This window comes from Larimichthys crocea, chromosome I (assembly GCF_000972845.2).
Source record: "Larimichthys crocea isolate SSNF chromosome I, L_crocea_2.0, whole genome shotgun sequence".
NCBI lineage: Eukaryota > Metazoa > Chordata > Actinopteri > Sciaenidae > Larimichthys > Larimichthys crocea.
In genome coordinates this window covers 9,304,133-9,329,896 of record NC_040011.1, presented here as the reverse complement: position 1 = coordinate 9,329,896, position 25,764 = coordinate 9,304,133, and the positions used below count along the sequence as shown (strand labels likewise).

The 25,764-nt window shown below is 47.9% G+C and overlaps 1 protein-coding gene across 7 annotated transcripts; it reads right to left on the bottom strand.

Annotated features, from left to right (window-relative positions):
• Positions 1-9,068: 9,068 nt before the first annotated feature.
• dgkq (diacylglycerol kinase theta) lies at positions 9,069-21,820 on the bottom strand. 7 transcript variants are annotated; one of them, XR_003462606.1, is made up of 22 exons: positions 21,563-21,819; positions 20,196-20,295; positions 19,273-19,358; positions 18,075-18,200; positions 17,800-17,953; positions 17,190-17,258; positions 16,918-17,018; positions 16,563-16,768; positions 16,381-16,480; positions 15,795-15,849; positions 15,557-15,618; positions 15,328-15,478; positions 14,053-14,091; positions 13,637-13,973; positions 13,409-13,557; positions 12,623-12,801; positions 12,450-12,550; positions 12,213-12,359; positions 12,028-12,139; positions 11,771-11,923; positions 9,726-11,643; positions 9,069-9,695 (listed from the first exon to the last, which is right to left on the bottom strand). XR_003462606.1 is itself a non-coding variant. In XM_027280582.1 (22 exons), the coding sequence occupies exons 1-22, from the start codon at positions 21,629-21,631 to the stop codon at positions 11,542-11,544; spliced, it is 2,529 nt and encodes an 842-aa protein (XP_027136383.1). In that variant the 5' UTR covers positions 21,632-21,816; the 3' UTR covers positions 9,069-11,541. The 7 variants fall into 7 exon arrangements, 6 of the variants coding, with proteins under 6 accessions (XP_027136383.1, XP_027136386.1, XP_027136373.1 ...); XM_027280582.1 differs by having other exon boundaries at positions 9,069-11,643; positions 13,637-13,788; positions 13,858-13,973; positions 21,563-21,816; XM_027280585.1 differs by having other exon boundaries at positions 9,069-11,643; positions 13,637-13,788; positions 13,858-13,973; positions 16,390-16,480; positions 21,563-21,815.
• Positions 21,821-25,764: the final 3,944 nt, after the last annotated feature.

Below are 25,764 nucleotides of genomic sequence, written 5' to 3'. Positions count from 1 at the left end.
AGCCTTGGTTGAGTTCCGGGACGAACGGACTGGTGTCGTGCGCCAGAACAGGAGCTTACGTTCCGGGGAAAGACGGAGTGTTTCGCTGCCAACAGGAGCTGACCTGTTACGGGGACGAACGGACGAGTTGTCGTGCCAGAACAGGAGCTGGTTGATCTGCTGTTGGAGATTCCGTGATTCTCTGTCAGGAGGATGAATCACATGTAAAATGAGCGAGGTCTTCCCCTCGTCTGCTGTCCTCTGTCTTTTAACGGGGAAGTGAGAGCAGCCACCACCGCTACCGACACGGTCATGTAAAACTCAGGCTTTCCACTCTTGCCAACACGGGTTTCACACGTTACACCAACGTTACATGAAAGTTTACACCAACGTTACATTTCATGTAACAGTCATTCGTCTAACAGATTGCCTCCTCTCAGCGTCATTGTATCATTAATGAGCACACTTTAACGAAGTGAGCTGATGATGAGGACCACCTACACGATGTTCGATTCAGCTGCGTTTATCTGGACAACAAACACTCGAAACGCGTCTGCTTGGACCGGGCCCGAGCCCTCAGAATCAAAGCTGCCAGATTCTGTCACTAGACTTGATTGAGCTGCTTTCTCTAATGGTGCAGGGGGAAACAAACCAGTTCAGAGCGTCATTAACCTGCGCAGGAAGGCGGTCGGCGATCACGCTCTGATCACAACCTGACAGTTGAGTTCAACGACAACGTGCCGACCAAATCATAGAAACAACCTGCGACTGTCTGCCACGAAGAATCAACCAGAACGTCCAGCGAGACGCTAAAGAACAACACTGGACATGTCATGAATGAGTCGTGTCGTGACTCGAGGCAGCGCCATGTTCAGTCATTTACATGACGAGTCTGGATCAGAAGCTCGTGTTGCACCAGGAAGGTGAGACTCACCTGTCCCCGCCAGGGACGACGTCTGAAGAATCGCAGTAAAAGGAAAAATGTTGTAAACTCCCACGACGGATCCATCATGATGTTGTAAAACCTGCAAGAGGGACCGTTTTTCCAGGACAGAAGTTAAAGTCCCGTTGAGAGGCAAGTCACGATTCTTTCCAAACCACAACAAACCACATGAGACGGACGTGGATCCAGAGGTTTCAGACATGTTTGTCACCAGCCTCTCAGTCCAGGATTTTGTGGGCGGTCCTAAACGAGGACTGTGTGATTCCCGTGGTGGACATAACATCGCATTAGCATAGCTAATAGCACCAGCAGCCTTAACGAACGGTTGTGGCGCTGACCAACAAACATACTGCTGTTACAGTGCCTCATCCGAAGATCATTAACATAAAATTAGCATATTGTGCTCTGCCAAGGGGGCGTGGCTTTGACACATTCAGTGTACACGCCCCCAACGTCCTGGAGCTGAGATGTTCGTTACCTGACTTTGACACCTTATCACATGGACTTCACCTTTCTCTTAGAAACTTTCAACTCTTATTCTGAAGTCAGACAGGAAGTCGTTGATTAAATAACCACTAAAAAAACCATCACTGCAGCTCTATCTCTCCTTAACACTTTCCTGTACGGTTGTTTGTGTTGTGTGTGTTGTGTTTGTTGTGTGTGTGTGTGTGTGTGTGTGTGTGTGTGTTAGGTGAGCCTATGGACTGAGCTGTCTGAGGTGTGTTGGTCGTCCTCACTGTCCTAACAAGCTGAGACTTAACGAGCTGAATGAAGACCGACAGCTGAGTCCTCATGCAGAGGATCCACACCCTTCCACAGTCCGACTGAAATGTCTCTGAGACTGAGGCCTACCTGGAAACTCTGAGGACTGAGAATACCTGACATCTGCGACTTGAGACTGAGACTACCTGAACTCTGAGACTGAGACACCTAACCTCTGAGGACTGCGACACCTTAAACTCTGAGACTTAGACTACCTGAACTTTCTGAGACTGAGGACTCCCTGAACTCTGAGACTGCAGACTGAGACTACCTGAAACTCTGAGATCGAGGACTCTGAGACTACCTGAACCTCTGAGACTGTGACTGAGACTACCTGAACTCTGGACTGAGACTGAGACTACCTGACACTCTTAGACTGGACTGAGACTACCTGAACTCTGAGACTGAGACTACCTGAAACTTCAGAGAAACCAACATTGTGTGTGTGTGACCAGCAGAAGAGAGCTGCAGGTGACTACCTGGTTGGAGGTGGTGAAGGTAGTGTCGTCTCCAGACCTGATGTCTGCAAAGGTTCACACACGTTAGGAACACTTAATGGACACCACACTGTCACACACATTTATCAGTATTTATTCAGAAATTTCAAAACTCTTCTAAATCACTGCTTAAAGACAGTAAACACTATTATAATTAAATAATAAGATAATTAACTGCACACATGCATCATTAGTGATGTATTTACATTGTTATTGTTAAATTACTTAATATAGCTTTATTTATATTATTTTAATCATATAATCTTTTTTTTAATTCATCATTATTTATGTATGTATTTATTAATACAAATTCGTTGTTTGTTTTTAATATTATTTTTATTTATAATAATATATATTTTTTTTTATATGTTTATTTTATAATGATTTTTATTTATTTCTTCACTGATAATTATATTTCTACTATTTTCTATGTTTATAATATGTTTATTTATTTATAATAATATTTATTTAATTTATTTATTAATAATTATTTTTATTATTTATTTATTAATAATTCTCTGCACTTGCTGTTGCTTGGCATTGCCGCGTCCACGCAGCGCTTACACATGAACCGAGCCTGTTAGCTCCCGGCTAACAGTTAGCACTTACCGACCGCTTTTCCTGTTTTCATGTGATTATTGTGCCGTTAGCGTCCGTTGAAGAACGAAACAAACACATTAACCCGTGAACACCAGCCGCCCTCACACACTCACCGGCAGCAGCCCGCTCACGACGCTCTGACGTAACACAAACAAGCCGGACAAAGCGCTACTCTGTCACGGGGTTTAGCAGAGGTTCCGGCGGAAAGCGGTCCGCGAACTGCGTCTTGAAAAGTCCGTCAGTTTGGACTTTTCTCCGGGTTTCACCTTCAAACGTCGAACCGCAGAACACGGATCAAATTAAACGTGAAGTCGTGAGAGTCCAGGCTCGAGTTCGGCTGGTTTTAAATCCACATTAGTTTAAATGAGGCGGTAATCTGAGCTCCAGCCCGCGGGTCCGCCACAGAAACGTGGCTGCGCTAACACAACCAGCGGGTCAGAAGTCTGACTGCGTCCGGAACGGGACTTCATGTCGGCTGCGTATGAGCCGAATTCCCCGCGGAGTCCACCTGTGTCCGGTGATACCGACCGTCAGGCGCGTTCTGCTCGCGACAGCTGAAGTTCCCGTTTCTCCGGCGCCGCGCGCAGAGTTAACCTGGCTAATGAGGAATGTGAGCAGCAAAACAAAGCTCGCGCTGCTGGCGCGGGTCACCGTACATTTATGCAAAATGAGGCGAACTCGTTCCCTCCGTCCTTACCTGTTAGCTCGGTCAGGTGTGAATCAGGCTCAACTGAACTGTGAGTGCCAGCGCTCGGTCCGTCCGCGTCAGGTCACGTCCCCGTCCATCAAACCGCGGCTTCAACTGGACTGCGTCATGACGCCACGCCCCGCGTCATTACAGCCTAATTAACAAAAGATAATTACTTTAATCCAGGTGAGTAGTCTGGGTTTATATCCGCACGAGCCGCAGGTGACAGAGTTCGTCTCGTTCAGAAAGTTGATTTCCTTCCTCACTGGAAAAATCCTGTGACGTGTGAGCAGAGAGGAGGTGAGGCAGGAGGAGGGGTCTCTCACTCCGAGCCCGAACCCTGCGAAACACCTTTAATCACCACTCACACCCACTCTGGCTTTACGTCACAGGGACAGGTAGTGAACAGGTGTGCCCACGCGGACAGGTAACCTCTCATCAAGTTACAGACGTCTCTGATAATGAACTCTGGTTCTGATTGTTAGTGTGCAGCGACCTCTGCTGGTTCAAACCACGCTACTGCAATCGGATTTTCCTGTTGGGATCTGTGTCAGGTGACCTGCATGGAGGCAGCTTTCATCAGCCACCCACCTGATATAAAACCTCTGGACTGTCAGGGACCCTGCTGCCACGTCTGAGGCATTCAACACAGGACACGCCGCTAAACACACGGACACTATACCCGCTTCAACACACGGACACGTCATGACCCGCTTCAAACACACGGACCGTCATGACACCGCTTCAAACACACGGGACACGTCATGACCCGCATTCAAACACACGCGGAACACTGCGTTGACCCGCTTCAACACACCGGACACGTCATGACCCGCTTCAACACACGACACGTCACTGACCCGCTTCAACCACACGGACACGTGCATGCACCCGCTTCAACACACGGACACTGCATGACCCGCTTTCAACACGACGACACGTCGTGACCCGCTTCAACACACGGACACGTCATGACCCGCTTCAACACACGGCACGTTGACCCGCTTCAACACACTGACACTGCATGGACCCGCTTCAACACACGGACACGTCATGACCCGCTTCAACACACTGGACACGTCACTGAACCGCCGCTTCAACACACGGACACTCATGACCCGCCTTCAACCACTGACCCGTCTGACCGCTTCACACACGGACACTGCATGACCCGCTTCAACACACGGACACTGCATGACCCGCTTAACACCACGGACACGTCATTTGACCCGCTTCACCAACGGACATGCATGACCCGCTTCACACCATTGACACTCGACCCGCTTCAACACACTGACTAGTCATGACCCGCTTCACACACGGACACGCATGACCCGCTTCAACACACTGACACTGCATGACCGCTTCAACACACGGACACGTCGTGGACCCGCTGCAACACATGACACTGCTGACCCGCTTCAAACACACGCGACACTGTCATGACCGCTTCAAACACACGGACACGTCATGACCGCTTCAACACCCGACTGTCAGACCGCTTCAACACTGAACTGCCATGACCCTTCAAACACACGGACACGTCATGACCCGCTTCACACCCTGACACTCATACCGACTTCAACACGGACACTGTCATGACCCGCTTCAACACACGGACACGTCATGACCCGCTTCAACACCACGGACCACTGCATGACCCGCTTCAACACACGCGACACGATGACCGTTCAACACACTGCACGCATTGACCCGCTTCAAACACACGTGACACTGCATGACCCGCTTCAACACACGGACACTGCATGACCCGCTTCAACACACGGACACATCATGACCCGCTTCAACACACGGAACTCATGGACCGCTTCACCACACAGGACAACGGTCGTGACCCGCTTCAACCCAACGGAACGCGTTGCTGACCCGCTTCAACACACTGGACACTGACATGACCCGCCTTCAACACACGGACACGTCGGTGACCCGCCTTCAACCACCACGGACACCGCATGACCGCTTCAACACACGACACTGCATGGACCCGCTTCAACACACGAGACACTGCCTACGGACCCGCTTCAACCACTGACACTGCATGACCCGCTTCAACACACGACACTGCATGACCCGCTTAACACACACGACACTGCATGACCCGCTTCAACACAACGGACACGTTCATGACCCGTTTCAACACACGGACATGTCATGACCCGCTTCAACCACGGACACGTCATGACCCGTTTCAACACACCGGACACTGCATGACCCGTTTCAACACACGGACACGTCATGACCCGCTTCAACACACGGACACTGCATGACCCGCTTCAACACACGGACACTGCATGACCCGCTTCCACCACACACGGGACACTGCATGACCCGACTTAACACAGACACGCATGCCCGCTTCAACACACTGCCACTGCATGACCCGACTTCAACACACGACACGTCATGACCCGCTTCAACACTACGGACACGTCATGACCCGCTTCAACACACTGACACGCTGACCCGCTTCAAACACACGGACACTGCATGCCGCTTCAACACCCGGACACCTCATGACCCGCTTCACACACGGACACGCTCATGACCCGCTTCAACCCACTGACAACTGCATGACCCGCTTCAACACACGGACACTGCATGACCCGCTTCAACACACTGACACTGCATGACCCGCTTCAACACACGGACACTGCATGGACCGCCTTCAACACACGGCACGCGCTGACCCGTTCAAACACACTGACCCTGCCATGACCCGCTTCAACACACGGACCACTGCATGACCCGTCTCTCAACACACGGACACTGCATGACCCGCTTCAAACACACTGACACTGCCATGACCCGCTTCAACACACGGACACTGCATGACCCGCTTCAAACACACGGACACCGCATGCCCCGCTTCAACACATACACTGCATGACCCCGCTTCACCACACTACTGCATGACCCGCTTCAACACACGACACTTGCATGAACCCGCTTCACACACTGACACTGCCTGGACCCGCTTCAACACAATGACACTGCATGACCACGCTTCAACACACTGACACGTCTATGACCCGCTTCACTTCACACCGGACACTGCGTGACCCCTTCAACACACGGGACACTGCTGACCCGCTTCAACACACACTAGACACGTCATGACCCGTTCAAACACACGGACACGTGCATTGACCCGCTTCAACACACGGGACACCTGCATACCGCTTCAACACACTGGACACGTCCTGACCCGCTTCAACACACGATGACACTGCTGACCCGCTTCAAACCCACCGACACTGCTGACCCGCTTCAACACACCTGACACTGCATGACCCGCTTCCAACACAATGACACTGATGACCACGCTTAACACACTGACACTCATGACCGCTTCAACACACGTGACACTGCAATGACCCGCTTCACACATGACACTGCATGACCCGCTCAACACCACTGACACGTCATGACCCGCTTAACCAGGTACTGACACTGCGTGACCCGCTTCAACACACTGACACTGCATGACCCGCTTCAACACACTGACACTGCGTGACCCGCTTCAACACACGGACACTGCGTGACCCGCTTCAACATTCAGGATTTGATGACGTCATCATCAGTCAGAGTGTCAGTAATAATGAATATTGTCCAGCTGTCACAGAAGCAGATGAAGTGTTTGTTAGCTGCTATGCTCGCTCACCCTCCTGTCCACTCACACACAAACATATTAGCAAGTTATGGCAAAGATCTCTGAGGAACCAGCAACGGGAACTTCATGAGGATCTGCAGGACGCTGGATGGCACAGTTCCAAACAGTTTGGACTCTGTGTGTGAACGCAGAGAACACAGGCAACAACACAACACACACAATGATCAGAGTGACATCACGGCAACACGTATGTTCATGTCCACACAATGATCAGAGTGTGACATCACGGCAACACGTATGTTCATGTTCACACGCTCTCTCTGCAGCTCTTTAAAGAGACGGACACGTTCACACTTCAGTGAGGAATGCTCCCAGAGAAAAATCTCCACAGCGATGTATCCCGTGTACCCGATAAATATTCAGCTTCTGCAGCATGACAGCATACATCATGTCTATGAGGTCATCACAGGTTTCTGTGACAATGGTTTTTTCAGATAATCCACGAGGATTTTTTAAATTTAAACTGAAACTTTTGGATATTTTCACAGTTTTTGTTGGTCCAGTACTGAGAGAGCTGAGTTCTTGTTTTTGACGCTGAGCAGCTCAGATTGTTTTCATAAATGTGACTGGGTGACTTTAGATAGAACACATTAGTTTAAATTAAAAGAAAGCCTCTGTAGGATCACTTCCAAAATACTGAGACCCTGAGATTCACCATCTGAACAGTTTCAGTGGACGTCCTCTGACGCGCCCAGTAGGACCTCTAACACCTGAGGTCCCCGTTCGGCACTTAGACAAGAAAATGTGAAAATAAGAACGAGGACGGAGGTTTTCACTTTCCATCAGGGGGCTGAGTTTAAAGTCCATGATCAGTGCAGAGTGAACCCTCCTGTCCAACATAGAAGATCTCTGGTGTGGGGTAAGCGTTGCTGACGTGCTGCCCCCTGCTGGTCAAACACAGCAGCACCATCATGCTGCTCTGGATCTTTGCATAGAAACTTTAACAGGAAATAAAAGAATAAAAGTTTATTTATTTATTTTGTGTGGGCTTCACATTTATTCAACGACTGCATTAAAAACTGTTACTCACGTCGTGTGATCGCTTCACCTACAAACCCAGAACTTACCTGAAATTCTGCTTTAACACCTTTAACACCTGGTCCCAGCTGTAATTAGTAACACAAAAAACTCCACCTGATGATTAAAGACTTGCATCTTTAATCTCATCATGTCGTTTGAGACTTTTAATGTGAAAATATAAAATAAACGTGTAAAAAGAAACGACAGAAACAATCAAACATTTAGTTCTTAGATGATCTGAAGTTTATTTTGATTAAACACATAAGAATCCAGTATTTTAAACAATAGATATATATATATCTTTAGCTTTAGTTATTACAACATTCATAATAACCTGAACGTCACATCTAAAGAGCGTCTGTAAAACAATTAGTGCAATTTACAATGAAAACTAAAAAAAACAGCTTCTCTCTGCAAAAATATACATATCATCTATTCAAGAAAACTTCAGGTAGAAACGTAAAAGAAACAATGAAATCTGGAGGCACGTTAGCTCAGAACACCACGGCAGGAAACACGTCACACATCAGAGCGTTTCAATGAGGCACTACACGGACTTCACCTGTCCTGTTTCAGACGGGCGGGGCTTAAAGACGACAGGTGAGTCAGACGCTATGAGGAAAACGTCACGTTGAAGCACATTTTAAAACATCCAACGACAAATTAAAGTTCATGGCATCGAAGAGAGAAAATACGTTTTAGGTTTGAGTTTTTCTGCTGCAACCAAACTTTATTTTAAAGTAAAGTTAAATAACAAATCTGTTAAATGATGCAGCAGACACCCAGAATGTTTTCATCTGACGCAGAACATGGAAATATTAAACTGCAGCATCAGATTCAAAGCATCTTTTTAACTTTCATTTTGTGTTTTTTTTTTGTTATTATATGATTACATCAAATGTAATAAATGGACTTTCTGTGAGTCCGTTCAGTCAGAGGTTTCAAGCTGCAGGATGTTTTTGTGCTTTGTTTGGACTGAAAACAAACTGAACTTCATGTTCATGCTAATCAAAGAATCTGATTTGAACTTGTTTCAGTTCATTCGTGTTAAAACCACCAGAAATGAGCTGACGAGGAATTCGGTTCAGTTTAAAGTTCTTTAACAGCGACGGACTCGTGAGTGGGAACAAAGAGCTGCTGTAATACACAACACACAGAACTACAGTACTTCATGCATGTAACAAAACACTGAACGTATCTGCACAGCTCACTCACAGCTACATCCTACTGTCAGTACACAGTGTCGACTTCAGCAGTTAATGCCACTGATGTGTCAGCGCTGAGAGCTCGTTACTGTAATCTCATTAAACCCACCTGCAGTGAAACAACAGACAGGTGGACTTTGACTCCAAACAGGATCAACGAAGCACAGAACTGAAACATTTCGTCACCTTCTAGCACCAAAAACTTTCAAATAAAAAACAAAGTACAGTGATTCAATACTGCTGTGGCTGCATCAAGAGCAGAAGGTCCTTCATCTAGTCCAGAACCGGACCTTCATGGACCTTCATGGACCTTTACAGACCTTCATGGACCTTCATGGACCGCCGCTTTACGTTCTGCATCTCTAGGAATGTGGACGAAGTTCATCAAATCCTCCTCCATCTTTCTGTTTGACACACCGGCAGCTGAGTCTCGTCTTTTCCTTCAGTGCCGGACTCGCTAACAATTCTTTTAAATTCGTTTAAAATGGAAAATAAACTCATGCCAGTTTGAGCATTTATGATTTTATGCGGTCGACCAATAATTACTGCTCGATGTCACTCGTATAATGTGATCAGTATCAGCTGATCAATATTTTATTTGTTGCTTTAAGTTAATTTGTTTTAGCTGAGCAGCTAGCCCACCAAGCTGATACCAAGTCTTTATCTCCCTGCAGTGATTCGATCTCAGGAATTTAAACCTTCATTTTAATCTACAATCTTTGTTCCAGCCATCGAGCTGCTCGTTAGTTAAGCGAGTAATTCACGTATCTTTCCAGCTGCAGTCATTTCAGTACGTTTATACCCCGATGAGTTTTTCTGCTTTAATATAACTGAGTACGATTTGCTGACTCGTCGTGTTCATGTAGCTCCATGTTCAAACATTTACAGCCTCAGGTCGCTTCGTTTAAAACATCTTTTATTCTTTTAAAAAGCTAAAGTAGCCTGTGTTCTCTCGTTTGACTAATTATCGTGACTTACTTTTAGTTTGTTGTTGTTATTTTTTGGCATACGGGCCGGTTAGCTAGCTGTACAGTAAACTAACAGTGACTGAGCAGAACTTCAGAACTTTAAATGTTTTTTAGTCATTTAGAGATTTAGTTTCATTTGTTTAAATTTTGTGATTTAGCTTCACTTCATAAACTCAGCCTAACACAGCTTCAGTGCTACGAGACAGAAAGAAGTCAAACATCACAGCTAACTACGTTAGCATGAGCTGAAGACTTAAAACACGACGAACTTCAACATGTCACTGACGAGACAGAGTCAGCTCGTTAACGACACGTCTCATCTCTTTAATTACATTAAGATATTTGTGCTAATCAAGGTTAGCCACATGCTAACAGTTTCTAGTTTTTTACTTTTAGATGATCTAAACACGACGTCTGTTTGTTTGAAGTAATCTGAGTAATCTGAGTAATCTGAGTAATCTGCCTGATCTGATCATTCAGGCTGTGTAAAGTTATTAAGATCTTATTATTACAACATGATGATTCATAGCAGAGCGAACTCATCGGCCAAAGAAAACTGTGAAACACAAACTGATCTCCAGTCAGCCTCAGCTGATTGATCAGACACAGCTTCACCGCAACACGAGCGTCTGAAACCAACGAGACCAAACGATTTCACACGAGGAGAAGAAGAAGAAGAAGAAGAAGAAGAAGAAGAAGAAGAAGAAGCTGCAGCGGGTCGGAAACATAATGTGGTCGCAGCTTCTCAAAGAAACTGCCCGTCAGTCTCTGCAGTGAGGTCACCATCATCATCATCACCATCATCATCATCACTCGATAGCTGCACATCATCTTCACGACTAAAGTTAGAACTGATACTGGGTCTACTGCTACAAAGTTCTGAACTGTGTTAAATACTTTGAGCTTATCGCTGAGTCAAAGTTCAACAGAACTCGGTTAATGTCGTGAACCTCCCGTCACGTGTTACTCTAGAAAAGTTCCTGTCATGGACGTTATGATGGATTCTGTGTCTGGTCAGCAGGATGGAAACGAGATCCGAGTCGGGTCCAGCTGATCCAGGATCCAGGACTAACCCTCCTCCAGTCGCCCTGCGGCCCGTCCTGAGGGCAACCACGGCCGGCTGCTGGACACAAAATGGCGTCAGCAGGAAGCAGGTGAAAGGCAGGACGCCGATCTTCAGCCGGTGAGTCAGTGTCCTCCGTCTCTGGAGGACGGACTCTCAGAGCGACCGTCCTTCACGCCAGCTGAGGACTTCTTCTGCTTCTGCTTCGACTTCCTCAACATACGAACCTACGGTCACAGCAGAGGGACAAAGTACACTCAACTACCAATAAACTACAGGTGTCCACAGGTGTCCACAGGTGTCCACAGGTGTCCACAGGTGTACGGGTGCCCTGCGGGGACAAATACAGCATACCTTTGGTCCAGCAGCAGAGATGATGATGTGTCCTGGTGGTTGGATCCACGGTTCTCCATCCACCTGGACAGGTATGGGTTTACTCACAGTCAGCCGGATGTAGTTCCCTTGAGCAATACGAATCCCTGAACGCATCCCGCTCTGCACCTGGCCCTGAACACACACACACACACACACACACACACACACACACACACAGCTGAAAGCTCTGGATAAAGCAGTCAGCGTCCTTGAGTTCAGTCTGTTTGTGTTTGTACCATGTGGACGACTCCAGTGACGCCGACGACCTCCAGCAGGCCGTCATCGATGCTTGGTCTCCCATGGCGACCATCGGCCTCCGACCCCCAGAGGTCAGCACCAGAACCCCAACTACACACACACATACAGGAAGATAAGTGTAAGGTCATGTGTGTGTGTGTGTGCGTGTGTGTGTGTGTGTTACCTGGGTATGTTGAGGAAGATCAGACCCTCGATGTTCGGTAACGGGACGTTCTGAGCGTCCACCTGAAGCTGCAGCTCTTTGTGGAGGCTCCTGGTGTAACTGATCTTCTGCAGGCCGACCTTCACGTACACACCTTTGTTATGGAACCTGGGGGGCGGGGCATGGGCGGGGCATGATGCAGGTGTCGCTGAAGGTAAATGAAGTGTTTGTTTGTGTCTGAGTGACCTGAAGTTTTACCTGCTGGTGAATTTATCCGGGTCGTCCTCGCGGGCCTGGTGGAAGTCGAGGCTGAGCTCTGCGTCGATGCCGAGTCCAAAGTAGTTATTCATCTGGACGATCTGAGGACAGACACAGCAGTCAGTCGTCCACATACAGAGACACGCAAACTGTCCTGCAGGACCTGGACACACCTTAGGCGGCTCCAAGAAGCCGTTGTCCTTCCCGTCTTCAGAGATGTCCTGAGCGTCCAGCAGGATGGTCCATCGGTCCATCAGAACCTCGTCTGCCTCGTCCACAGAGACCAGGATGTGGTGGGGGTCCTCGCCGCTGTAACCGGCTCCCCAGCGCAGGATACGAGCCAGGTCGTTACCTGAGCAGGTGAGAGAGGCCAACATCTGTTTATGCTAAGCTAGCTGATGTTATCAAATGTTATTAGTTTCATATTTTGAGTTTGTTGTTTTAGTGAAATCATTTATAAAAACTTCCAGATTAGTTTCAGGTGCGATACCGTGACGCCAGGTATTAGCACGCTAACGTTAGCATAGTCCGTTAGCTATAGAGCAGTCCCAAATCTCTACGTAAGAGCTAGCTTGTTAGCTGCAGCCTGTTTTAATTTAATTATAAAACTCAAAGCTACGTTAGCTCAAGGCTACGTTAGCTCAAAGCTACGTTAGCTCAAGGCTACGCTAGCTCAAGGCTACGCTAGCTCAAAGCTACCGTTAGCTCAAGGCTACGTTAGCTCAAAGCTACGTTAGCTCAAGGCTAGGCTAGCTCAAGGCTACGTTAGCTCAAGGCTACGTTAGCTCAAGGCTACGTTAGCTCAAAGCTACGTTAGCACAAGGCTACGTTAGCTCAAGGCTACGTTAGCTCAAGGCTACGCTAGCTCAAGGCTACGTTAGCTCAAGGCTACGCTAGCTCAAGGCTACGCTAGCTCAAGGCTACGTTAGCAGGCTAAGTGTCGCGTGTGCTGGTCTGACCTGTTCCCAGTGGTACGATGCCGATGGGCGGTTCTCGACAGACCAGTTTGTGCCGGACGGCCTCCAGGACTCCGAGCACCCAGCCCACCGTCCCATCGCCCCCACAGACCAGCACCCGAAACCTGGGAATCTCCCTGAACGTGTGGAGGCTGCAGCAGAGAAGAAGAACAGGACGGTGAGACACGTTTTATTTCGGAGTCAGACTTCGTTCCGGCGTCCGGCGCTCACCCAGCCAGCGGTCCTCCGTTGGAGATGTCAAAGACCTGATGAGGGTTCAGAAGCTTCCGGAAGCTGTAGAGAAGCTCCCGGCCTTTCAGACCGCCGCTCTTTGGGTTGACGAACACCAGCAGAGGACAGACGCCTCCGCCCAGCCGGTGGTGCTGAAAGACGACCACAGTCAGTCCTGTCACAGCAGCTGCTGGTGCATTGTGGGTACAGTTTTCAGTTACCTCGATCTCCGGGACGACGAGCGACGTGAGCGTCTTGTTGTTGACGGCCGTGTCTTTAGCCAGCATGTAGATCCGCTCCGCCTCGGAGAAACACGAGATCCGCAACGCCACGGCGCCTGAAAGCAGCGCAGAGACACGATGAACACACGTGATGAGTGACAGGACAGTGGTTTCCATGACAACCCTGCGTCTCACCTTGACTGGCATAGAAGTGGCTGATGGCGACCAGGTGACCTGCAGAGACAGGAAGTGACAGAGACACGAGGAGGCGGGCGGAGTTAGACTGACCTCAATAAGACGCAGACAGGAAGTGAAGCGCTCGCTCTTTTCCCGTCAGTACTCTGACACACAAACAAACCGACCAATCAGCAGCCAGAGAAACACCTCCACCGGACAGGAAGGAGCCGAGACCTCAGATCTGCCTCCGCCTGTCAAACTCCGTCAGTTAAATGAGGACAGACGGAGATCTTCTCACCGCCAACACTTTCCACCAACATCAGACCACCTGAGTCATACCACCTCCACCCACCTCCACCCACCTCCACCCATCTCCACCATCTCCAAATATCTACAACATCTACAACCACCTCCACCCACTTCCACCCACCTCCAACCACCTCCACCCATCTCCACCCATCTCCAACCACCTCCACCCATCTCCACACATCTACAACATCTACAACCACCTCCACCCACTTCCACCCACCTCCAACCACCTCCACCCATCTCCAAATATCTACAACATCTCCAACCACCTCCACCCATCTCCACCCACCTCCAGACATCTACAACATCTCCACCCACCTCCACCCATCTCCACCCATCTCCAGACATCTACAACATCTCCACCCACCTCCACCCATCTCCAGACATCTACAACATCTCCAACCACCTCCACCCATCTCCAGACATGTACAACATCTCCAAATATCTACAACATCTCCAACCACCTCCACCCATCTCCAACCACCTCCACCCATCTCCACACATCTACACCACCTCCACCCATCTCCAACCACCTCCAGACATCTACAACATCTCCACCCACCTCCACCCATCTCCACCCACCTCCAGACATCTCCAAACATCTACAACATTTCCAACCACCTCCACCCACCTCCACCCATCTCCACCCACCTCCACCCATCTCCAAACATCTACAACATTTCCAACCACCTCCACCCACCTTCACCCACCTCCACCCATCTCCAAATATCTACAACATCTCCAACCACCTCCACCCATCTCCACCCATCTCCAAACATCTACAACCATCTCCACCCACCTCCACCCATCTCCAGACATCTCCAAACATCTCCAACCACCTCCACCCATCTCCACCCACCTCCACCCATCTCCAAATATCTACAACATCTACAACCACCTTCACCCATCTCCACCCACCTCCAAATATCTACAACATCTCCAACCACCTCCACCCACCTCCACCCATCTCCACATCAGACTCACTCTTGGCGGTCAGGTGTTCCTGGATCAGCTGGCCGTACTCCTCTTTGGTCAGCAGGGGGGGCAGTCCTCCGATCAGCAGGTTGACCTGCACCTCTGGCTTCTTGTTCTCCACGATGTAGAACCGGGTCTGGTTCATCTGACGCAGCGACGCCTGAGAAAACCAAAGTCATGGTTCATCATCATCACAGAGTCTGAAGGTCAGCCTCCACCCTGTTGGACTTCCTCTCACCTTCCTGATCTCCTGCAGTTTGTCCACGATGTTCTCCTGAGGAGTCAGCGTCTGTCTCTGCACTGCAGGAGAAACGAGACGCCATGACCTGTTAGACCATGACCAGCTTCATGACGGCATTAAACCTTCTGGATCTCCTGCTAGCTTGTGATGTTCCTTCCTGTTGAGGACTAAGGAAGGACTGAGGCCTCATGAAGACCTGCGAGTCCTCAGAGGGGACAAAGGACTTCCTGCTCACCTTGTTTGCTGCTCATGCTGACCTCCATCAGGCTGAACGTGGACGCGTCCTCGTCCTGAAACAACCAAAGATTCATCACGTGACAGGTCGCCACGACAACAACGAAGCAGGATGACCTAAACATAAAGTCGTCTGCTGGACTATTTCCTGTCGACATGGTTAAACTCTGTTTGGATGGTCGTACCTGTCGTACCTGTCGTACCTGTCGTACCTGACGTACCTGACGTACCTGTCGTACCTGTCGTACCTGTCATACATGTCGTACCTGTCGTACCTGTCGTACCTGTCGTACATGTCGTACATGTCTACATGTCGTACCTGTCGTACCTGTCCTACATGTCGTACATGTCGTACATGTCGTACATGTCGTACCTGTCGTACATGTCTACATGTCGTACCTGTCGTACATGTCGTACCTGTCATACATGTCGTACCTGTCGTATCTGTCCTACATGTCTACATGTCGTACCTGTCGTACCTGTCGTACCTGTCGTACCTGTCCTACATGTCGTACATGTCGTACCTGTCGTACATGTCGTACATGTCGTACCTGTCGTACCTGTCGTACCGGTCGTACCTGACGTACCTGTCGTACCTGTCTGTCGAGCTGGCTGAGGACCTCGGGGAGGACTGAAGCTGCCGTGCTGCTCTTTGAGACGGAGACGGAGACGAAAGCTGGACCAGACCTGAAACAGCGAACAGGTGAGAACGTGAGCAAACAGGAAACACACTTAGATTGACAGCTGTGACATCATCAGTGCGTCTCACCTGGGCCAGCCGGCGTACACCTTGATGACCTCGGCGTCTCGTGGCTTGGCCCTCAGCAGCCAGGCGTCACCGCCGTCCTTCCTGTTGTCTGGACCGCTGTTACGGTTCAGGATGTCGTCACTATGGAGACGCTGCGTGCCGCCGACTTCGTGCAGCTCGTAGTCCTGAGGTTCATCGGGGAGGTAGAAGGCCCTGAGCGCCGCCTCCTGCAGGACAACACGGGTACTGCAGCGCTCAGACTACACGACCACTAATCATGCTTTATTAAATATATTTATTTAAGTATTTCTGATTTTATTTGGAAACTAAACCGTGAGCCAGAAACATGTGTGTGAAGGCGGGGCTGAGCTCTCACCACCACTTCCTCGTTCCTCGTGGCTCGAAGGATGGAGACCAATCGGAAGAAGCCGCGCTTGACCGCATCATCGCCATCAAACACCTTCAGAGACTGTTTACCTGTGAGACACAAGACCACGCGTCATCCTGACAGACCGCGTCATCCTGACAGACCACGTGTCATCCTGACAGACCACGTCATCCTGACAGACCACGTCATCCTGACAGACCTCTGCTAGTGTTTGGACCTAAAATGAAGTCCAACATGGAGGATTCAGGATGTGGACTGACCTGATTCTGGAGCAGCCAGCTGACCGTCTTTAGGAACAGCCGAGGACGAGTCAACGTCGTCGAAGTTATCTGAAGAAAACATGGAGACAAAGAATGAGTCTACATCTGAATGATGTCACAGAGACTACATCCAGGTTTTAGACAGTCTGCGGGGACGTCACGGAGACTACGTCCAGGTTTTAGACAGTCTGCGGGACGTCCTGGTTAAATCTCACAGTTTTGTTTTTTCTTTCATGAACTTTGAATCGTCAAATCTGTAGTCTTTAGTCTTTAGTCTTTAGTCTTAGTTCTCTCAACATGTTTTCAGTTTTTAGTTTCACAGCTCAGGAAACGAGCCGAGTGTTTGTGGTTCACACAGTTTGTGTCAGCACGTCACAGAGGATGTGGTCTGTGTGTGTGTGTGTGTCTGTGTGTGTGTCTGTGTGTGTGTGTGTCTGTGTGTGTGTGTGTGTCTGTGTGTGTGTATGTGTATGTGTGTGTGTCAGTGTATGTGTGTGTGTATGTGTGTGTGTCAGTGTATGTGTGTGTGTCTGTGTGTGTGTCTGTGTGTGTGTGTCAGTGTGTGTGTGTGTCTGTGTGTGTGTGTGTGTGTGTGTGTTTGTGTGTGTACCCAGGTCGTGGCTGCAGCTCTCCGTGATGCGGTAACAGTGCATCTTGCTGAAGTTTCTGGAGTCGAGGCGGACGCAGGCCGGATGCAGCAGCATGCAGCGCAGACGTCCCAGAGTGCACTCTGGTGGCACGCTGAGGTAACACGCCGCGTGGCTCTGCAGGAAGACAGGAAGTGACACGTCACAGACACAGCTGATCGGTGATCAGTAATCAATGATTCAGAGACGCAGGAGCTCTGAGGCCGGATCAGCACTCGGAGGTTCAGCTGGTTCTTACCGTGATGCCGCACCACTCGCACCTCATCCCCGCCATGACGTCAGACGAACCGCACGACCGCCGACAAACCTCGCACCTCGCCGCTGACGCCAGGTTCCCCTCCCTCCAGTGGTGGTGGAACGTATCCTGCAGCGACAGAAAGTAGATCCTGTGTGAGAGGCTCTGTTCTGAGAGAACCGGCCCGGTTCACTGAAATACATTTCATATGTTTGAAGATACTAAAACACCAAGTGTGGATCAGTCCGCCGCTGAAAGTAGTCCCTGACAGTTTCTCTGTTTGTTGGTAAAAACCTTTTAAACATGGAACCTGACACTGATGAGGAGTCTGAGCTGACAGACAGGAAGTCAGACTGACGCTCAGTGAGTGCATTGATTAGATTGGCATGACTGCTCGGGTCGATGAGCTCAGAACCAGTCTGACCCAGTCTGTGACGGTCCTGCTGCTGGTGCTGAACCGTCATCAGCTCGCTTTAATCAACGGCTACGGCCAATTAAATCAGCTCAGCGCGCACACACACACACACACACGCACGCACACACACACATACACATACACACACACACACACATTCCTACAGTCCCAACAGGGGACTGTGAAAGTAAACGTACCAAGTGAGGACTTCTGTTCATTTTAAAAATACTGAATTAAAAATAAAATTATTTACTTTTCAGGTGTTTTGTCATAATATTACTGCTAGTGTGCTTTTCAACATGTTTAAGTGTGGACCCTGTAGTGACGTCTACCTATCAAAGAGGGGACCTCCACAGACTACAGTGTCTGTATTCATTCTTACACTTCATGTTTGGAACATTTTAACTTTAATATTTAACATTTCTCTGCGACACAGATACAAACAGAGATCTATGTTTTCTTTGGCCAGCTGTGAAAAAATGTCTGAATGTTATAGTGTTTGTTTTTCTGACGTCATGTCAGCTGAAATGTTGAAACATATCTTGAACAGCATCGCGCCTGTCGGCCTAATGATTTGTGTAAATATGGCCAGATCCAAGTGGAATTATTAAAACATGTTTGTGTGACATTACTGATGTAAACAAACAGAGGTCTGATGATTCTGCTGGAAGCTGACGCTGTGTGCAGATTTTACTTTAGATTTATTTTTGTATGTAGAGATTCAAATTTGAACAGTCGTGTGGTCGTATTAGAGAGTTTACGGTAGTGTACTGATGCGGTACCGACCTGCTCCAGAGTGACGTCCAGGTGAGACGTGCGACAGTCGGCACAGCTGAAGGCGGCACAGTCAGCGTGGACGTGCAGCTCACACACTGAAACACACACACACACACACACACACACACACATCATGTTAGTGACTGCAGCTCGTCAGGAATGTCAGTTTACCGTCTACTTCTTACTACTGAACTGTGACTAACTGATTTTTTATGGATTTACTTCAGACTACTGACTCGTGAAGTGAAATAAAGTTTTTGTGACGTGGAACCTTTAAGAGATTTTCATGTTTTACTCTGTTAACTTGAATTTTGAAGCTTTCAAGTGTCTTAAAATCATTTTCTAACGAGTCCTCACAGTTTTAAATGTCAGCTGATACAGTAAAAACTAACCCATCACACAGTTTGTACTTTATTAATTCACCTCTTTGAAAACTCAAACTGGACAGAAACCACGAGGAGGAACAGAGAATCATATTTGTAGTATTTGTTTTATGTCGTTTGGGGAACTGACCCGTCCAAACATTTATGTCAAATCATGTTTCTCCTGTTTTTATTTAGATATGTATATTCATCTTCTATAATCTTAAACAGTTTTTCACCTTCACAAACAACTTCAGGTTCTCATTTACAGTTTCATTAAAACTTCATCTGCTAATAAAGATCATGTGACCTGATCAAAACAAACAACAAATAACTAACGTGCTAATGAAATCATCAACGTCGATGCCTTCATAAAGTTGGAGGTCATTTGACGGATACGTCACCCTGGAAACTTGTTAATAACAACAATAATAACAACAATAATAACAATAATAATAATAATAATAATAATAATAATGATGATGATGATGATGATGATGATGATGATAATAATAATAATAATAATAAGTTAGATAAACTGCTTTTGACTGGTGCTGAAACTGGACCGACCTTCACAGCGCAGCGCCGAGCTTCCCTCCGTTTGCTTCCTGCAGACGCAGCAGAAACGTTTCTTGTGACCCGCCGGACCGAAGCAGTGAGCGACCGGGACCTGCAGGGGGCAGCGAGGACGCCATTAACACCACTGAAGAAGACGTTACTGTAATACTGTAAAGTTACTGTTACTCGAGTAGATTACTGAGTGTTTCAAAGTGCTGCATTGCTGCTGGCAGGCGATGACTTGTTTTGTTCATATTTTGAATAAATCTCATGTCAAAGTATTAAAACATTTATTTCTGCAGAGGATGGACGGAGCTCAAACATCACAGAGACAAGGACAACTACAACTACGAGTACTTCTACTTATGTACAACTACGAGTACTTCTACTTATGTACAACTATGAGTATTTCTACTTATGTTCAACTACGAGTACTTCTACTTATGTACAACTACGAGGACTTCTACTTATGTTCAACTACGAGGACTTCTACTTATGTACAACTACGAGGGCTTCTACTTATGTACAGCTACAAGTACTTCTACTTATGTACAACTACAAGTACTTCTACTTATGTACAACTACAAGTACTTCTACTAATGTTCAACTACGAGGACTTCTACTTATGTACAACTACGAGGACTTCTACTTATGTACAACTACGAGGGCTTCTACTTATGTACAACTACGAGGACTTCTACTTATGTACAACTACAAGTACTTCTACTGCGCTGAGCTCATCCTCAGCTTCTTCATTCAACATGCATTGATCTGTCAAACATTGATCGATCAGTTTTCTGCTCCGTGAAACGTGAAGCGTCGTCAAACATTGAATCAGTTATTGAAACATCCATTAATCTGATAATCAGCTGATTAATCGACCGACCGGTTTAAAAAGCACAAAATGAAAACATCAGAAGAAATGATCAAACTTATGAAACATCACAATAACTTTAAAAATTAAAGACGGTCATTAGTGCTGAGACTTAATTAACCTAATGTATTGTGACTGTATACATCTTCAATAAGCTGGACATATTTATATATCTGTTGTTTATTCACATGACTCTGCACTTTAGAAGCTGAACTGTATTCGGTTACTTGGTGGCAGTAATGTGGATATCTGCTGTCAGCTGACTGAGAAACTTTAAACGATTATTCAACAAATTAAAAACGGATTTCAGTAAAAACACGGAGATGACTTCATGAAGGTCTTATATGAGGTCATCAATTATTATTCATCATGTAGAGAAAGTTTAATCTGAATCAACTCTCTTAGACGCAGTACTTGTACTGCGTACAGTGGAGTACTCTCACAGTGGCTCTGGTTCTGTTGACCGTGCAGCAGTCGGTCGGTGCCGGTCCAGTTTGTTACTCACCCGGATCAGAGCCGGACTCATGCAGGAGCAGACTGAGCGCAGCGTCTTCAGGCATTTCTCATGACACATGAAGTTACACACTGAGGAGGAGACGAGACGACAGGCGGTCAGAGAGCACACACACCACAGGTTCGATTCCCGGCAGACTCAGCTGACCGGGTCGGGTCATCGTGTTTTGAAAATACACAGATCACATTTCTACCCATGAGCCTTTGCAGCCGCAGACTGTAACCTGACACTGAAACATAAAAACAACCAGAGACACGAGAAGCTGATGATGGTGTCTGCACTGACGGAGGAAGATGGAGCTGATGATGGTGTCTGCACTGACGGAGGAAGGTGGAGCTGATGATCAGCTCTGATTGGCTGCGGCGAGACGTCCCCAAAACATGAATCTGATCAATCATCATAATTATTATGATGACATCACAGATCTGTGAATCATGTGATGCTGAAACTCGTTACATAATGACTCTGTGATGATGTCACGTCTCCACTAGCAGTCACACAAACACATCGCCTGTTGCCATGCCAACCAGAGGAAGTAAACCACTTCAGACACACACACACACACACACACACACACACACATATGGACACCAGTGTGTTACTGGGCAGAATGTGTGTGTGTGTTGATGTGTGTGTGTGTGTGTCTGTGTGTGTGTGTGTGTGTGTGTGGTCTTCAGTTCACTCACAGAATTCATGATGAAGTCGTGACTTTGTGAGAAGGAAAGGAGAGGGAAAACGATGGAAGGGAAAAGAAAGAATAAAGAAGACGAGGAAATATAGAGGGAAAGGAAACAAAGGAAAGAAAAGGTAAAGAAGGAAAGAACATGGGATGGAGAAGGAAAGGGAGGAGGGAATAGGAGGGAAGGAAAGAATGAAGAGAAGGAAAGGTAAAGGAATAAATCAATAAATCAATAGATAAGAGGATGGATGGATGATGGATGGATGGATGGACAGAGGGATGGACAGAGGGATGGATGGATGGATGGATGGATGGATGGATGGATGGACAGAGGGATGGACAGAGGGATGGATGGATGGATGGATGGATGGATGCATGGATGGACAGAGGGATGGATGGATGGATGGATAGGTGAGCCTATGGACTGAGCTGTCTGAGGTGTGTTGGTCGTCCTCACTGTCCTAACAAGCTGAGACTTAACGAGCTGAATGAAGACCGACAGCTGAGTCCTCATGCAGAGGATCCACACCCTTCCACAGTCCGACTGAAATGTCTCTGAGACTGAGGCCTACCTGGAAACTCTGAGGACTGAGAATACCTGACATCTGCGACTTGAGACTGAGACTACCTGAACTCTGAGACTGAGACACCTAACCTCTGAGGACTGCGACACCTTAAACTCTGAGACTTAGACTACCTGAACTTTCTGAGACTGAGGACTCCCTGAACTCTGAGACTGCAGACTGAGACTACCTGAAACTCTGAGATCGAGGACTCTGAGACTACCTGAACCTCTGAGACTGTGACTGAGACTACCTGAACTCTGGACTGAGACTGAGACTACCTGACACTCTTAGACTGGACTGAGACTACCTGAACTCTGAGACTGAGACTACCTGAAACTCTGCAGAGAAACAACATTTGTGTGTTGTGACCACCGCAGAAGACGAGCTGCAGGTGATCTTACCTGGTTGGAGGTGGTGAAGTAGTGTCGTCTCCAGAACCGATGTCTGCAAAGGTTCACACACGTTAGGGACACGTTAATGAGACACCACACTGTCACACATCATCCATCAGTATTTCTTAGAAATTTAAAAACTCTTCTAAAATCCCTGCTAAAGACAGTAAAACATTATAATTAAATAATAAGATAATAACTGCACACAGCATCATTAGTGTGTATTACATTGTTATTGTTAATTATTAATATACTTTATTTTATTATTTCTAATCATTATTATTCTTTCTTTATCATTATTTTATGTATGTATTTATTAATTACAAATTTATGTTTGTTTTTAATACTTATTTTCTTTTATATAATATATATAATCATTTTTTTATATGTTTTATTTATAATGATATTTTTATTTATTTCTTACTGATATATATATTTTTATTATTTTTCTACTATTTTTATGTATTAATATATTTTATTTATTTATAATAATATTATATTTATTTATTTATTAATAATTTTTTTATTTATTTATTTATTAATAATTCTCTGCCACTTGCTGCTTGCTTGGCATTGCCGCGTCCACGCAGCGCGTTACACATTGAACTCGCCTGTTAGCTCCCCGTGCTAACAGTTAGCACTTACCGACCGCCTCCTGTTTTCGTGTTATTGTGCCGTTTACGCGTCCCGTTAGTAACGAAACAAACACATGAACCCCGTGAACACCCGCCGCCCTCACACAACTCACCGGCAGCAGCCCGCTCAGGACGCCTCTGACGCACCAAAACAAGCCGGACAAAGCGCTACTCTGTCCGGGGTAGCAGGAGTTCCGGAGGAAGCGGTCCGCGAACTGCGTCTTGAAGTCCGTCAGTTTGGACTTTTCTCCGGGTTTCACCTTAAACGTCGACCCGCCAGAACACGATCAAATTAAACGTGAAGTCGTGACGCGTCCAGGCTCGAGGTTCGGCTGGTTTTAAATCCACATTAGTTTTTAATGAGGCGGTAATCTGAGCTCCAGCCCGCGGAGTCCGCGTCCACAGAAACGTGGCTGCGCTTAACACAAACCAAGCGGGTCAGAAGTCTGACTGCGCCGGAACCGGGGACTTCATTTCGGCTGCGTATGAGCCGAATTCCCCGCGGAAGTCCACCTGTGTCCGGTGCTACGACCGTCAGGCGCGTTCTGCTCGCTGACAGCTGAAGTTCCCGTTCCCGGCCGCCGCGCGCAGAGTTAACCTTGGCTAATGAGGAATGTGAGCAGCAAAACAAAGCTCGCGCTGCTGGTTCGCGCGGTCACTTTTACATTTATGCAAAATGAGGCGAACTCGTTCCCTCCGTCCTTACCTGTTAGCTCGGTCAGGTGTGAATCAGGTCAACATGAACTGTGAGTGGCCCAGCGCTCGGTCCGATCCGCGTCAGGTCACGTCCCCGTCCATCAAACCGCGGTCTTCAACTAGGTCGACTGCGTCATGACGCCACGCAGCCCCGCGTCATTACAGCCTAATTAACAAAAGAAATTACTTTAATTCCAGGTGGTAGTCTGGGTTTATATCCGCACGAGCCGCAGGTGACAGAGTTCGTCTCGTTCAGAAGTTTGATTTCCCTTCCTCACTGGAAAAATCCATTGTGACGTGTGAGCAAGAGGAGGTGAGGCAGGAGGGAGGGGTCTCTCACTCCGCAGCCGAACCCTGGAAACACCTTTAATCAACCCCTCACACAACTCTGGCTTACACGTCACAGCGGACAGGTAGTGTGAAACAGGTGTGCCCACGCGGACAGGTAACCTCTCATCAAGTCCACACTTCTGATAATGAACTCTGGTTCTGTTTTACGTTGTGCGCGACCTCTGCTGCGTTCAAACCACTGCTACTGCAATCGGATTTTCCGTTGGGCGATCTGTGTCAGGTGACCTGCATGGGGCAGCTTTCATTCAGCCACCCACCTGATATAAAACCTCTGGACTGTCAGACCCTGCTGCCACCTGAGCTAAACGGTCACATTCCACACACGGACACGTCATGACCCGCTTCAAACACGGACCGTCATGACCCGCTTCAAACACACGGGACACGTCATGACCCGCATTCAAACACACCGGCCACTGCGTTGACCCGCTTCAACACCCGGACACGTCATGACCCGCTTCAACACACTGACACGTCCTGACCCGCTCAACACACGGACACGGCATGCACCCGCTTCAACACACGCGACCACTTGCATGACCCGCTTTCAACACGACGACACGTCGTGACCCGCTTCAACACCGGACACGTCATGCCCCGCTTCAACAAGGACACGTGTGACCCGCTTCAACACACTGACACTGCATGACCCGCCTTTCAACACACGGACACGTCATGACCCGCTTCAACACACGGACACGTCATGACCGCCCTTCAACACTACGGACACGTCATGACCCGCCTTCACACCACTGACCCGTCCTGGACCGCTTCACCACACGGACACTGCATGACCCGCTTCAACACACGGACACTGCATGACCCGCTTAACACCACGGGACACGTCATTTGACCCGCTTCACCAACGGACACT